The sequence below is a fragment of the Trematomus bernacchii genome, unplaced genomic scaffold, assembly GCF_902827165.1.
Source record: "Trematomus bernacchii unplaced genomic scaffold, fTreBer1.1, whole genome shotgun sequence".
Lineage (NCBI taxonomy): Eukaryota > Metazoa > Chordata > Actinopteri > Perciformes > Nototheniidae > Trematomus > Trematomus bernacchii.
Genome location: NW_022987851.1, coordinates 5,753,769 through 5,769,237, shown reverse-complemented (window position 1 = coordinate 5,769,237; position 15,469 = coordinate 5,753,769). Strand labels below are relative to the sequence as shown.

Below are 15,469 nucleotides of genomic sequence, written 5' to 3'. Positions count from 1 at the left end.
CGCACAGACCAATTTCCAAATCTTTGGCGGAAATCACGCTCCATTTAAGGTGGGGCCTCGCATATGACACACACCTGCACACCTGTTAGCCTGTTCCAGCATTCTTTGTTTTCCGAGGCTAGGAAGGATTCTTGCCTCACTTCTGAAGGAAGTGACTCGGAAGACATGTCCTATCAAGGAAGCGTGGTATAAAAGTCACGGCTCGCCACTGCTCAGGCGACAATTTGTTTTTTAAAAACATTAAACCAAGTTCTGCAACTCATGTATGTTTGGTTAAGCATTTAACAGTGTTTGTTTGATTAAGACTGTGTTTTTAATTTGTTCCTGGCTCTAATAAAACCATCCTTGCATGTAAATGTACTTTAGCATCTTATTACAACCAAATATGATATATATTTTTCTTTCAAATGAATCAAATAGGGTTGCAAGGCGATAAGCCATTGTTTTGTTTTTGTCGTTTTTTCAGCCAACTTGACAGTCATTGTTATTTTAACAAAGTCACAGTGAACTATTGACAAAAGTATTGGCTGGACCGTCCAACTAACCGATATCATTGTCTGGGAACCAGTGGAGCAAAAAGGGAGCATGACAGTCTGATGAATACATTGTGGATGGTTCAATGAGGATACTTTGAACAAACAAAAAAAGGCATTTCTTTTATGTCCTGCAAAGCTCAACAGCACACCACATTGTGCTCTGTGGCTTCCTGACAGTACAGATGGTTTTAGAGGTCAAAAGACAAGTTCAATTATAACTTCAATAATTACTGGACTGGTGAAATACAATATTGAATGTTGACTCTCCCCGCAAAGCTGCTCCTTTAATCCCTCTGTTCACAGTCTTCAGCAGAACATGGCACACTTCCCTAATTCTCATTCTCTGCCATCTCCACCACTGCCGGGCGGGGACCAATGGGCTGAAAATCCAAACATCACAGGAACATCCGACAGAACACAAAAATAAGCTGTTATATTTTTACATTTAACAGAAAACATAGAATGTTTTGTTTCACAGCTAATACAGGAAATAACTCGGATGATATATCATTTAACAGCTTAGAAATCTCATCTGGGGAATGTTTCATTACCAGATAAGGTTCCACATCACACACGCTTTTAATTAATTCAATAAGACTATTAACCATACATACATTGGTAGAAATATATGAATTGAGAACAGTTAATTAAAGCGTATTGAGAATATTATAGACAAAATTGAATTAGGGTGAAACCATTATTAGGGTTTTAATTAACCAGTGAGTGGTCCTAAAAAAAGAGACATTTCTTAAGAGCTGGAGCATACAGACACACACCAATAATGCACCTCAATCTTCTAGAAAAACGTTTTGACTCCAATACCCTTTATATGGTCAACAAATCGCTGGCTACATCTCAATAGTTTCCTTAACAGTATTAACTGTTGAATAATTTAAAACCTATTATACATTTTGGTAAATGTAACTCAGTTGGTGTGCAAAACTGAAAATGACAGGATGCACGTGAAGCCTCTCACTGTCTGATGCTACAGTTTACCTCCAACTGAAGCCGCAGCGCCTGTTGGAGGGCTCTAGTTCTTCTGGCAATTCCAAGATGAGTATTAAACTGTGACCCGCCTGAAAAGCAAAGTCACGGCTCAGCACTCAATCACAGAGCGAATCCTTCAACAACAATACCAGTGAAACAATTTAAAACTTGACTTTGTAAGTTTTAAAAGGCTAAAGAACACTTATAAATGGATGTAGTATACTTGCTGGGATATCATATTACCATGTTTGTCCATTTGGTGTAGGAACCACAGGACAGACACTTGACATACCATGTTTTATACCATCTCTCTCGATATGTAATTACAAAATATAATATTTATTGCAATTACATTAGATAATAAATTAAAGGTGTGTACAGTTGTCCTTCAACTTGCAATCCCTGCTGTCCTTAGCCTTCGTCCTGCTGTCCTCCAGAGTGTCCTTGGAGCAGATATGATGAATCCCTCAGCTTCAGGGTTGCTATTAGAATATGTGTTGCCAACACTATCTAGGATAGAGATTTATTACATTCAAGTGTTGAGACTCCTTAAGCCAAAAGCTTAGATGCTCTGACTCTTTCCCCTTCGAAAACACAGGTATTCATACATTAATGTGAAACAGAGACAGACAGTCAGTAAACACAGAATATGTCAATGCTAATAGTTACTTCTTCCACAAATGTGTAGTTATTTTAAGTATGGTAAAACTGACACGTTGTTGATCGTAAGCAGAATACATTAGATTCTAAATTAGAGCCGAGAAAATAATTGACAGATTAACCAACAAACTATTGTTGTTTCCAGCCACACACACACACACACACACACACACACACACACACACACACACACACACACACACACACACACACACACACACACACACACACACACACACACACACCCACACACACACACACACACACACACACACACACACACACACACACACACACACACACACACACACACACACACACACACACACACACACACACACACACACACACACACAGACTCTGACATTAACCTAGGGGGAGTTCATATTTTAATTGCTGACACTATAGCTTCTGGCTCTCTGAACCAAATAGGTCCCCTTGCAGGATACATAATCCATTATCATAAATCAGATGCGCCAACACCGACAGGTGCTGCATGAATAATTAAAGGTCGGTACATTAGCACTTGTGTGGAGGTATGTGTTTGAGCCGACGTCATTGAACAGGCTAAAAGCACTGCAAACCCCTCCATCCACATTAAACAGCTTAGTGCTTTACACTACAGACGGATATGATGTACAAGTTAGAAAGAGGAGACCACACTTACCATCCTCCCCCTCTGAACGTATTAAAAACAGAGAGGTATGAAAAAAGAGGAGTATCCATGGGACAGACACTGCTCGGAGCAGTTTGTGTCCTCTAGTTTTGCCGTGTGGTCTCATCTCTTGAGGTTGAGCTACTATCCTTGTCTGAACCTGAGCAGGTGAGCCAGGTCTCTCAGAGTCCAGAGAGCTGGAGGCCGAGCGAGCAAAAGGTCTGCCCAAGCATGCGGCTTTCAGGACTACAGTTCTTCATTCTAACATTAATTACACTTGAGGCAAATTCATTTGGATTTCTGCCCAGTGAGAGATAAGCTTTTACTGCAGACAAGCAAGAGAGTAGCCTGAGAGAAGGGGGAGATACTCTTGATGCAGTGGTTCTTTTATCACAGAAAGTTATGTGGCCTTTAATGCCACGTGTGTGGAATTCAATCGAGCTATACTTTATATAACATTTAGATAAAGCTTCTCAAAGTGTAGAACTGTCTGATGGACCAGATATAAACAATTCCAGGTGAAATATAGAAGTAGTGTGGCATAGTACATTTTTATTGTTGGAATATATTGTATGTGCATTAGTGCTGAGGTTGATCTGTCAATAAGTTGATCAATAAATTATATTATCCATAAATAATTTGCTATTTATCGAGCAACATTTTCCAAATATTGTCTGTTCCCACCTTAAAGCCCAATTACCAAAAAACCCAGACTGCTCTGATTGGCTTGCGACAAAAATTGCAAAGGCAGTTCTCAGGCTGTTGGTGGAGAAACTCAGAATGAAGGTGATATATTTTAATGAGCATGTATATGACATGGAAGGGAAGGTGAGGAGAGTCTTCTGACCGAGGCAGCCCACACAACTCTGACTGGGTCGTCTTATTTCATAGTTAGTGGGCTTGTAGGCACCTAAGATAACCACATGTATCTATACCGGCACTGGACAAGGGAGTTTTTTGTAATATATACCATTTCAAGATTTCCCCATGGGCTTTAAAAATGTGTATGAAGACTCGGTTCATTGACCAATAAGGTGAATAATTATTATTGTTGTCGGATATATATCTTTTCTCAGGGTAGAAAATACAAACAACAACCATTTAAAAAATATACATCACATTTATTTGTACTGACACCAAGAGTCTGTACAGAGTTGTCTTTCTCTTTTGATGTGTTCAAGCACAACAGGTATGAACCTGTTTCCTACCTCCATACATCCAACTGTATCACCAAGCATTGCTTTATCACTACCAAAAAACAGAGTTGACATAGCTGACACATACCACTGTGTTTTTCTCTAAAGGTAACACAATGTACAAAAGCAAGTCTCGAAATAGTAAGATTCTTGGTTCCATAAAAAACTTTCTTTCCTCCTCAATGAGAGAATAAGAAAACAATGCACTTATCTCTACTGAGCTTCTGCTGCATTGCTTGTTAGGCAGCCAAGGGGTAAATTGATGCAAATAAGTAATGAAAAGAAACAGGCCGGCTGATCCCTGTATTACTACCACAGCAGCTTTCGAGGAATTGTTCATGCTCTGTAGAGCCCCAGATCTGTAGGAGCCGTCTGGAATTGGTTAGATGCCATTCAATGAGAGGAACACATGATGTCAAAGTAAAGGATTGAACAAATCTTTCCACACACTGTACACTACAGTACAACACTATCGTGATGCTGGAAAGAACTGTGCAAATTAAATGTCCAGGGCCTCAGAAGAAACAGGAAACTTAAAAAGGTTCAACTCTGGAGAGCTGTATGATAACTGACAGACTCAACCCCCTTTGGCAGGCCTTGGGCCCTGTGGGATGGGTAAGGCCAAAGCGAGCAGACAGTCAGAGGGAACCAGGGAGCAGAGGACTGGTGGCTCCCTCCATGAACATGAGGTTGGCACAGTGGCCTCACCAGGAAGCTAAAGGCACCAGAAGAACCAGGAGCAGGGCTGTCCATGTTAGGCTCTGTGGCATGCAGTGCACCGAGCACTGGTTGCTTTTTGCTCGAACACCTAAGAGAAGGGAGGGGAACAGTCAATATAGATGAAAGGAGAGACCCTTTACAAAAACGCTGGAACTGCATCTATGTTTAATGCTATATATTTTCACAAAGAGCTGCAACACAGACTATAACACTCCTTGTTGTTAACCACCAACTATGTGCAATATGTGCAATATATATATATATGTCGTTAATAACTGTGCAATATATACCTGGCTGCTAAATCCTCAGAACTGTTACAGGATGTGTTTTTTGTAAATTGTGTAACTTTTTTTTATTATAATATTTTGCATGCTTCTTAGGTAACATCAAGCTGTCTTTGGCTCTTTTCTGCTGTAACAATGTACATTTCCCCTCTGTGGGACGAATACAGGTATTCTGATTCTGGGGAGAAATATGCTTTTTTTTGCAAAAGAAAAAAAGACAGTGAGCATTGCCCTGTAAAGCTGGCTCGTAAAGTCACAAGCAGGACTGACATTCTCTTGGTCCTGTTGCTTGAAAGTTAATTGGCTGTGCAAGATTAGAAGGGTTGGTGTGGGCGATGTAATTAAAACAGTATTAGCCAAGGAAAACTTGGCTGGCACAACAGCTGTGGCTACTCAATTAGGGGCAGAACATAAGATCGCTACAAAAAGAAAACAGGCTGTGCATATAGATGGATATCAGAAGTCATCTAATTGAGTATGTGCCTGAGAGGCAACTGAATAGCTTCGGCTTACCGGATGAGGTGACTATTCGAACTTGGGAGCTGACCGCCCCCTCTCCCCCTTCGCTGAGGGCGCGCACCTCAATGATATAGGTCCCTCCCTCGGGCAGTGAGAGCATGGTGGAAGGGTTGATGGTTCTGGTCACCTGGTTGTGGCCTTTGCCCTCCTGTTTAAGTAACACCTGCAGGACACGTACACAAAGCCAATTGAGGTTTACATGTATTATTGTTCATCTATAATGAGATATTTAAGCCACAATGAGTAGTTTGTGTAGGATTTTTCCTACGAGAGGCCCACTAAAAGAATGTGTCTGTATCTGCAGAGCCCTCTGCCTGTATTTTCTTTTCCTGTTTCACTTTGCTGTGTTCGGGACGTTTCTGGGCAATTCCCTGCCCATTCCACTGCCTGTTCTCCCTGGGGCTCTGTTCTGCCCTGGCTGACACTGTAATTGGTGTAGTCTGAGCCGGAAGCTCAGGAAGCTCCGCTAAATTCTCCTGTCTGAACAAAAATACTATGCCCATTAGCTAGCTAAACTGAAGATGGCTAAATTGGCTTGCTTGTGTTGCTGAGGTGAAAGGAGAAGCCATCTTCTAATGTTCTGTTACAGACAAATCATACAAATTGTACATTTACAAACTTTTTTTACTTTTAAAGGGTCTCAATATGGATTAAGAGCAAAGCTGTGATTGAAGGATTGCCTCCACACTGCTTTTTACATGGTTGAAGGCTGAGCCTGCGGCAGCAGCTAACCTTGCTAGCAGTTAACATTGCTAACAGCGTGAACAATGCCATTAACGGCAACAGTGCTGACCTGGGGGGGAACTGGAGAGTGGGCGTAACATTTCAGCGGAAACTTCTGTAGGAGCACAGTGTGGAGAGGTGGCCATTAGCTTGCCAGTGGGACATACACACAGGGACTCACGTGCACTAGAACGCACACCAGCAGGCTACGACTGGGAGTTTGACTCAGGATGACTTTACATTACATTTACTCTGTCTTAACATATACCACATTTTGGTTTTCTACAATTTGAATACTGTGAATGCCGTATATGTAACCTTTAAACAGTAAAAGTAACAGTAAGATGGGCAACATTTGTTATAGTGCCTAGGTTAATTATCTGCAAAGAGTTGGGATGAGCAACATTTTTGGTTCTTTAAAGACAAATTCAAATAAATTAGCAGTTAATAATGTCCAATCACTGAACTCAATATTGTTATATTTATTATTTGCATGCATTGATGTTTACTGATAACGGCAAGCTGGAGATACGGTTACACTTCAGATTGGCCTTGAAATATATTAAGCAGTTTAAATCGATTCACTCTTTGCAATGTTAGATAACTCTTATATCCATTGTGTGATATGTTGTTTCCAACTGTGAGGATGAAAGGTTCTAAATGTGCAACAGTTCAGATATACGATTCTCACCACCTGAAATAACCATGGGTGGAGTACAATTCAGAGCTTAACAGTAAAAGCATGTAGAAGCATAACTTCTAAAAAAATGGTTAAAATAATCCTGCCTTTCTATTGATAGTGGTGAAAATACTTCTGGAACTATTTGCTTGATCCAAAATCTAAAGTTTTTTGCATGAATGTTTATGTATGTCTTGATGTTAAGAAATGAACTTGATCATTACCATGTACCCGATGACATCAGATTCATTGTCCTTTGCCTTCACTGGATCCCAGTTTAAAGTCACGTTGTTGCCCTCTTGAATCCACATGAGGTTGGTTGGAGGCTGAGCAGGAGCTAAGAAAGGAACGCACACTCAATTCAAACAGACTTTTAAACAGAGTTTCAACCAACTAGGTCAATTACTAGGGGATTTAGAGCAAACTTAACATGTATAGTTTTTATTCCATATATAGTATAGCATGATTAGTGTCAGTGGTGCACTCACGGGCTCTCCTGGTGTTGACAGTGACAGCAGCGGTGGCAGGACCCTCGCCGATGCTGTTGAAGGCTTTTACCGTGATGAGATACAGACTGTTGCCCTCTAGTCCTGTCAAGACCATGGAGGTTTCGTTTTTCAAAGTTCTTTGTTTTTTCCCCAAGTCCTCCTGCTCCATGTCTTTCCAGTAGCTGAGCTGTAAACATAAATGATTGATATTATACTTTTTTAATGTTATTTAACCAGGAAAGTCCAATTGAGAGGCAGGATGTATTTTTCAAAGAAGAACTAGCCAAGACAGGCAGTGGAATTGACCGAAACACATAGATACAGACAGAAAAACTCAAATAGGCAAAAATTCAAGGAACAAAAAATCAATTATATACTGCTTCCAAACGTCAACTCATGCTCAAATGTAAAGACGTAAAATAAAAATGATAAACTGCATGCATATTTATACACATGTGCACAACTTCCCCCGAGCACACAATTTACAAGCACCTCATATCCTCTTGGTCTTCCAGGGCCAGGATTGGGCGGTTTCCACGTGACCCTAATTTCCGATGAAGAAAAGCTGTAAGCTTTCACATCAGATGGTGCTTCCCTTGGCTCTGTGAAACCAGTACAAATGGTAATATTAATATAATTCATCTTCTCTGTTCATGTAAAAACAATGCAACAACAAATGTTAACTCACCCCCCTCTGCGGAACGGATGATGACCTCTTTGCTGAACGGCCCATCTCCCTTATTGTTGTAAACTCCGACCTTCACTTCAAATGGGGTAAGGGGAGGGAAGGTCTCGTCTCTATATTTGTACGTTGTAGAGTCGGCTGAAGTCACCATCCTCTCCTTCCATCCTCTAGTTCCGTTGGCACGAAATGCAACGATATACCCAAAGCCTTCACCGTTTTGGAATTCCTCAGATATAGGCTGAACATTTCAAAAAGAAAGAAATAATCATCCACACATGTCTTTCACTGAGATTAATTCCAAACCTGGCTTTTTATAATAGCATTTGCAACAGTACTGTACAGCTGAAGGTGCATTATCTTCACATTTTATCATTTAAATAGCCTCTAGGAATTGAACAAAACACAGAATTCCGTCTGCCAGTGTTAATAAAGATGCAGTCAGTCTTGAGAATCATATTTGGCACAGTTGTACCCATTATGTTGCTATTTATCTCCCATGTCTGAGGGTTTTGGGACACAGGTTTTGTCTGCTGGCTTCAATGCTCATCTGTAGTTTTCCTGAAGTGGTGAAACGGGGAGCTGTCTTCCACAGCTGGTCCGTGCTTAATCAAATCAAGTGCCAATTCATTAAGTGAGCTCAAATTTAATTAAAATATGAGCTGCAGGGATTAAATCTTTGGCTAAATTTAATAAATGACAAACACCTGTACACCTGTTTTTGGCAACAAAAACCTTGGCACGTTGTTATGTGTTGATTTGAATAGGCTTCAAAGTAATATTGTCCCCGTAAGGCTGCCACAAATTAGCTATCGAGTCTACAGAGGTGGATGGAGATGGAGTTGTTCACATTTCATTCAATAACGACCAATCACCATGACTGCCTAATTACGGGGATGATCAGTGAAAAATGAATTAGCTTCCATCAAAGTTATTATCAGAGCTTGCAATGCTCTTAAGGACATACCAAGACATATGGGTCTTTAAAAAACAGCATGTACAAATGAGCTAGTTAAGTCCAGAAACACTCGAGGGGTTAGGAATTGTGATAGTCATAGATAAGTATGGACACAGCGTGATAACTGAGGTAAGTCTTGTGATGGATATAGCCGGGCCTGCTGGGCTCAGTGACAATGACTGTGGGGGCATCAGTAATGGTTGTTCCAATGGCTCCCCGAGAAAAAGCAGTCTCTCATCGTTGACTGTAATGAGACGGCTGAATGAAGCTGCAGAGACTGTTTAGTCATTCATCCTGCTTAATAACACTGCCCACCATGGCCGTCCAGGCTCTGACAACTCTCCACAGATGATTGGAGAGGCAGAACTGCCATGCACTCGCATGCCTCGACTGCCAAAAAGGGCTAACATTCCTGCTCCGTCTCCTCTAATATTCATCTCAATTGATCACTGACGAAGTCCTGATTTATTTCCAAGAGCATTTAGCTGAAACCAAAAGAAATAGGGCAAAGCTAAAACGACTTAAAATGGCAAGAAGAGGACACTGCATTTAAATCTCCACATTGTCCTGATGCACTTGAAAACTGACAGACTTATTGGTTGGTGACCAATTATTCTGCCCTATAACAGGGAAATGAAAAACGATAATTTTTCTCTACAGTGCTCTTCAGAAGAGATTTGATCAGCAAAAATGCCTAAAAAAACAAACGGGCAGAATAAATATTGCTCACACTCAGCTTTATGCTGAGGCATTTGTTGAAGAAACAAATTGTAGCACTCGTGGCGGGTTGCATCTGAAATGCCAAATGCAACTTCCTGAGTCTCATCAAGAGAATCATCAAATACATGGCATTTATTTTGTATTTACTCAAATTCATGCATGGCTTGAAAGGACTCTTTGACTGGGTTGTCAAGCACCAATCATGGTGTAACTTTAGGTGTATTCTTCTAACATGGAGTCCTGCATTTATTTATGAGGAGGTTGAAATGGTGTTTTACTAGCTCCTTTAATGACACTCCTTATATCATACAACTCTCATTTAAAAACAGGAAATGGTGTACCACCAAACACCCTCCCTGGAATGGACATTATCCCCCATAATGTGCCACTGAGGGGCACTTCCCCTCATGTGAAGGTTATCTTCCCAGTGGCAGTTGGGCTCCCATACTTAATAACTACAAGAATAACTGTCAGTTGCCTCCACATCTGTTCACTGCTCCCCTGTTAATATATCCTTCAACTGATCTCAATTGCAAATTCTCGGCGTCGCTCATAGCAATTCTGTACATGCTGTGCCCTGAACCTGGCTTAGAGCCAAGCTGTCCACTTGGAAACCGTTCACAGTAATATCCTCTTTACTTGGTGTAAGAGTTATTATGTTTTTAACAGCCATCGTCAAGATTGAAATTACAAACAGTTATTCATAAACATCCCTGGGTTCATTTGGAATGACTTAGGGATTCAAGGTTAATCATCGTTCTGCCTCTCTGGTGGGGCCAAATTTGAAATTCACAACATCTTAATCACTGGCTGTGTTTTAATACATGGACCAGCTGGCCTTCTTCAAGCTTTGTCAGCAAATTCTTCAATGGTGAACAAGTTTGGCCCTCAAACGCAGACGTACAACTGAGGTTTCGTAGGTTTGAAATTGTATCTGTTCACATTACCTCTACTTGTTGACATTATTTGCTGCTGCCACTACTTTATTTCCCTTGGGACCAATATAATAACAATAATAATAATAATACATGGGATTTTTATAGAGGATTTGTAAGACGCTTAAATCTCTTTCTCATAGAAGCATTTCTTCTTTCCAATAACAACTGCAACCTCTGATCTTGTGGAAAGCATCCTGCCCTACTGGCCCAAAGCCTCCTTTCCAATGCAAAAGGATCAAACTCTTGAATATTGAATTACATTTCAGTGAATTCGAGTCAGAGGAAATGATGTAGAATACTGCAGCAGATGGGTTTTCCATCTCAAATGGAAAAAAGGTCACCCTGCTCTAATGATGCGCACTGACCTGAGCTCACAAGATCTTCTCTTCTAATATCATGTAGCTGTGAAGCTCCACCTCTGTATGATCCCTCTGGATATAATGTGCATCTATCTCGCCTTTCTCCACCAGAAGGGTCATGGCTTCGTGGGAGTCACATCATATACACCGGAGTTATTTTACCTTTGTTTCTACAGCTGTGGCGCTGACCTGTTGTCTCCTGAAAAGGACTAGTGATAACGCTACAGTATGAAACAACTGTGTGTGTACTCTTTATAAGCTGAGTCTATGCTTTTACAAATTTAGAACAATCATTCAGCAACACATTAAGAACACTGACTGAAGTCAAATTCAGTCACAGAATTCACTGCTTTTATCAGACTGAAGCATATATCAACACCAAGCTGTGCTAAATGCAACAATTAATTCATATTTCCTTAGGAACAAGACTGCTGGAAATTATTTATGAAAATGTTGTTAATATAAACATATCAGTTTATTATTAGTTTGGTTTTCTTAGGATATTTAATGCTGGTGACAAGAAAATAATATTTTATTATATTGTTATAATTAGATAGATATAAATAAAACCATCCCAGATCAATAACACGATCGATGTCTATTTGGAATATTATCTTTTTTATATTTTGTAGCCGAAAAATACTATTTAAATCTATTAATTTATTCTCATTTAAAGGTGGGGTATGTCATTTATTTCAGAAACACTTTTTGTTATATTCCATGGAATGCTCTTAACATCCCGATAGCAATGAATATATTGAATGAATTAATAAATACATTAAAAAATGTCATCTGTGGAAGCCGTGGCGCTGTAAAAAGCACGACCAATCATCTGAGCCGGCCCGGCTCAAATAACTGGATGGTCAGCCTTCCATCTCGTGCACAAACTTATCTCGTGCCCTCATTGGTCATGTGCGCGTTCGTGTGTGTTGGAGGAGGGGCTCTGTAAGGAAGGGGCAGATTTTTTCCGGTTGTGCACTTTCAAAATTCTAGCGCACTCGAGCTGGTTTCTCCAAAATCGCATACCCCACCTTTAAGTAAATGCATTGTTAATGGTTCTGCGTTTCAATGAGCTGCTATCTACCCTGACCAAATATCTGAATCACTAAAGATAATTGGCTAATTATATGACAGTGAGTTTAATTTTCCTTTTTTTGCTTATGATTTATTATATTGTTAGGTTCATATTGTGTTATTGTTTACATTTGTCTCTGTCCAAACTGCCATCACATTATCCTTTTACATCTTTTTGAATATAATTTATGTGATTTATATATCCCAGTCTGTCAGTATTGCGCTTAACCAGCTCTCAGAAGATGCTTTTAAATGAACTGTAACTCTGTGTGGCCAGAGCTAGTCTTAGTGAATTGGACTGTTTTTGTAATGAGGCTCATTTACATATAGATGTTGTGCCAAAATATGCATATTACAGAGTTAAATACAAAAGTAGCACAGGAGCACACAGATGGCATTTTGCTAGCAGTACAGTTAGGTTGCATTGATAAGTACGTAATTTATTTTTGTCTAATTTCTGCAAGTTAAATTGACACAAAAGCCATGCAATCCTTTTGTCAATTTGTTTATAAAAGGCAATGTGAAATATTTAATCTAGCTAGAAATAGTCAGAGCTCAGATGTTGCCAGTCTCCTGTGCTCTGTTCTGCTCTTTAAAAACTCCACAGAATCCCTCAATACATCCATCTTCCTACCTTTAAGAACATCTCCAGACTCTTGTCATCATTATTTCACTTCAGTGTCTGAAACTTCTCTATATGTTTTAATTAGATCCCACTTTGATGGTTCTGGGAATAGGACTGCATCAAACGCACGGAGCGAAACAGCCGCTACTCATCAAATCTCACCTCAAGTGAATGCAACTGACTGTAAATGCAATCATCTGTATATCTTAAAATCATTAAACCGTTTCCTTCAAGCTTTAGAACCACAAGGACTTGCGTCATCCATCAACCATGCTTTATACCCCTTATTGTCTGACAAGTATTCCCAGGCAACACAAAATGAAGGTTTTTAATAAATTCAAAATGCTGTAGCAACCACTGTGTGATTATTAAGTCAAATTCACATGCAGGATTATTACTTAGTGACAGGTAAATTCCCAAGGGAATGTTATTTTCAGCACGAATGTTTAAATATAACATTGTTTTCACAAGTGGATTGTGACACTGATTCTCGTGAAGGGTTCAGAATTGTTCTTATCAGCGGGAGTTGACGGTTTTCCTTAACATACACATTTATCCTCATGTGTTTAATCAGGGGGAGTGTAACTTTCTCAAGTTGAATGATGAATGTTCACACCCTGTATTTTTTTCTCTCTGCCATATTCAATCATAAAAAAAAATCCTATACATATTGTCATTATTTTCTTTTTATGCCAAGGATGTCACTGCTAGTTTCAGAGAGTCACTCGCAGGAAAGGTTGACAAACACCATCTCACAGGATCACCATGGTAATTCAATGAAAATAAACTCATAAATCACACAATGGAAAATCAGCATTTATGTTTATTATGTTCTGCATGTATTATTTTACCTTAAATTCAGTATGGGCATTATTAACATCACTGTGAAGCTACTGCGCTACTTTAAGGGCGGCTGAATGTATTTGTTTCAGAGAGTGTGAACTATACTGTACAATGATTTTGTTGAGCCTAAGGTTAAAGGTCTGAGGGGACTCATGCTGTATCAATAAAATATAACTTAAATAAATAAATACATGTTAAACTCTGTCTAATTGTATATCCAGGTAATTAAAGGTTTTCCCTTTCTTGTAGTGTGTTCTATTGGTTTTTGTGCATGGATGCATAGTCTTTTGTTCATACTGACATCACTATGTGACACCCCCATCTTCAACACTCATGCTTCTATTGGCTAGCGCTCCAACACATTGTACGTGATAGGCTAAGAGGCGGTACATCTCTAAGCAGTTGACCAATAACAACAGAGCCGTCCAGCTAACCAATCAGAGCAGACTGGGCTCTGGTTTCAGACAGAGGGTGAAAAGAGGTGCTGCGGCACAGGCAGAATGAGAAAAATAAAGACCTTTATAAACATTAAAGCATGTTATCATGTCACAGTAGGGGAACAAAATACAAATATGAAACCTTAACATTAGCATAATAGGGCCCCTTTAAAGGTGGGGTATGTAATTTTGGAGAAACCCGCTCGAGTGCGCTAGAATTTGAAAGTACACAACCGGAGAAAATCTGCCTCTTCCTTCAGACTTCCTTACAGAGCCCCTCCTCCAACACACACAAACGCGCACATGACCAATGAGGGCACGAGATAAGTTTGTGCACAGATGGAAAGCTGACAGGCAGGTAGGCCATCCAGTTATTTTAGCCGGGCCGGCTCAGATGAGTGGTCGTGCTTTTTACAGCACCACGGCTTCCACAGATGAATTTTTTTTATGTATTTATTGTCAAAGCATTTAATATATTCATTGCTATCGGGATGTTAAGAGCATTCCATGGATCCAAAAGTGTTTCTGAAATAAATTACATACCCCACCTTTAAGTCAAACTTATTTTTCTTGTCTGTCTCATTACCTGTGGATTAGTAAAAGCAACTGATTCCTGAGCATCTCATGTGAAAACTGGTAACATCTTTAGTTGGGGTCATAACATTGTGCTGCCATCTGTTGACATAATGCAACTCATTGACATTCAAGACAGGTTTACTATGAGCAAGCATCTTCAAATGACACACATTTTTTAAATCATTCTAAATTATACTGGACACTTTAGTGCACTCTTACTAATGAAAAATATAATTGTAATTCCATTATAATTAGTGCACGACCTTTGGCAGTTTCTGCATCAGTTTCTTTACAAACCGAGAGAATGTTCTGTAAAGTAACATCATGACTCCTGTTTATTTAACAATACATTGAGTTTGCTTAACTGAAACACCAGACCCACTGTGACATTTGCCTTTTTTGGACATATGTTGTTACGCTTGTGCTGCAGAGGGAGTTTGGCAGAGGACCTTACCTCCCATGAGATGACCAGTTCATGCCTGCGGCCGTTCCCTCCGCTGACGTTCGATGGTGCCACTTTCGGGACTGTGTGAGGCAGAAAGGTTAACAATGCATCACTGACCCAACACCACAAAACTCACTCCAACACTTTTTGAAATAAAGAAAAGAGGAATTGGACTGAGGGAAATAGTCTTCTCTCTTTTTTTATATACATATATACTATACACACTTTCTATTTTTGGAATGGTTGCAACAAAGAGTCAAGCATGTGCAGCTTGAATATCAATTTGTTTTAAAAGGTTAAAAAATATAGTTGTTAACTCTAAAACAAATTCAAAAACTAAGATATGCTTATTTAAAAAATTAAAA

The 15,469-nt window shown here is 39.7% G+C and overlaps 1 protein-coding gene across 1 annotated transcript in view; it reads right to left on the bottom strand.

Annotated features, from left to right (window-relative positions):
- Positions 1-3,938: 3,938 nt before the first annotated feature.
- cntn5 (contactin 5) overlaps positions 3,939-15,469 on the bottom strand; it is a 79,184-nt gene continuing 67,653 nt past the window's right edge. Inside the window, exons 16-22 of the mRNA XM_034112951.1 lie at positions 15,114-15,184; positions 8,136-8,370; positions 7,940-8,049; positions 7,448-7,634; positions 7,184-7,296; positions 5,552-5,720; positions 3,939-4,842 (exon numbers count right to left, since the gene is read on the bottom strand). Coding sequence (XP_033968842.1) covers positions 4,739-4,842; positions 5,552-5,720; positions 7,184-7,296; positions 7,448-7,634; positions 7,940-8,049; positions 8,136-8,370; positions 15,114-15,184 — 989 coding nt within the window. The 3' untranslated portion in view covers positions 3,939-4,738. The remainder of the gene's footprint in view (positions 4,843-5,551; positions 5,721-7,183; positions 7,297-7,447; positions 7,635-7,939; positions 8,050-8,135; positions 8,371-15,113; positions 15,185-15,469) is intronic.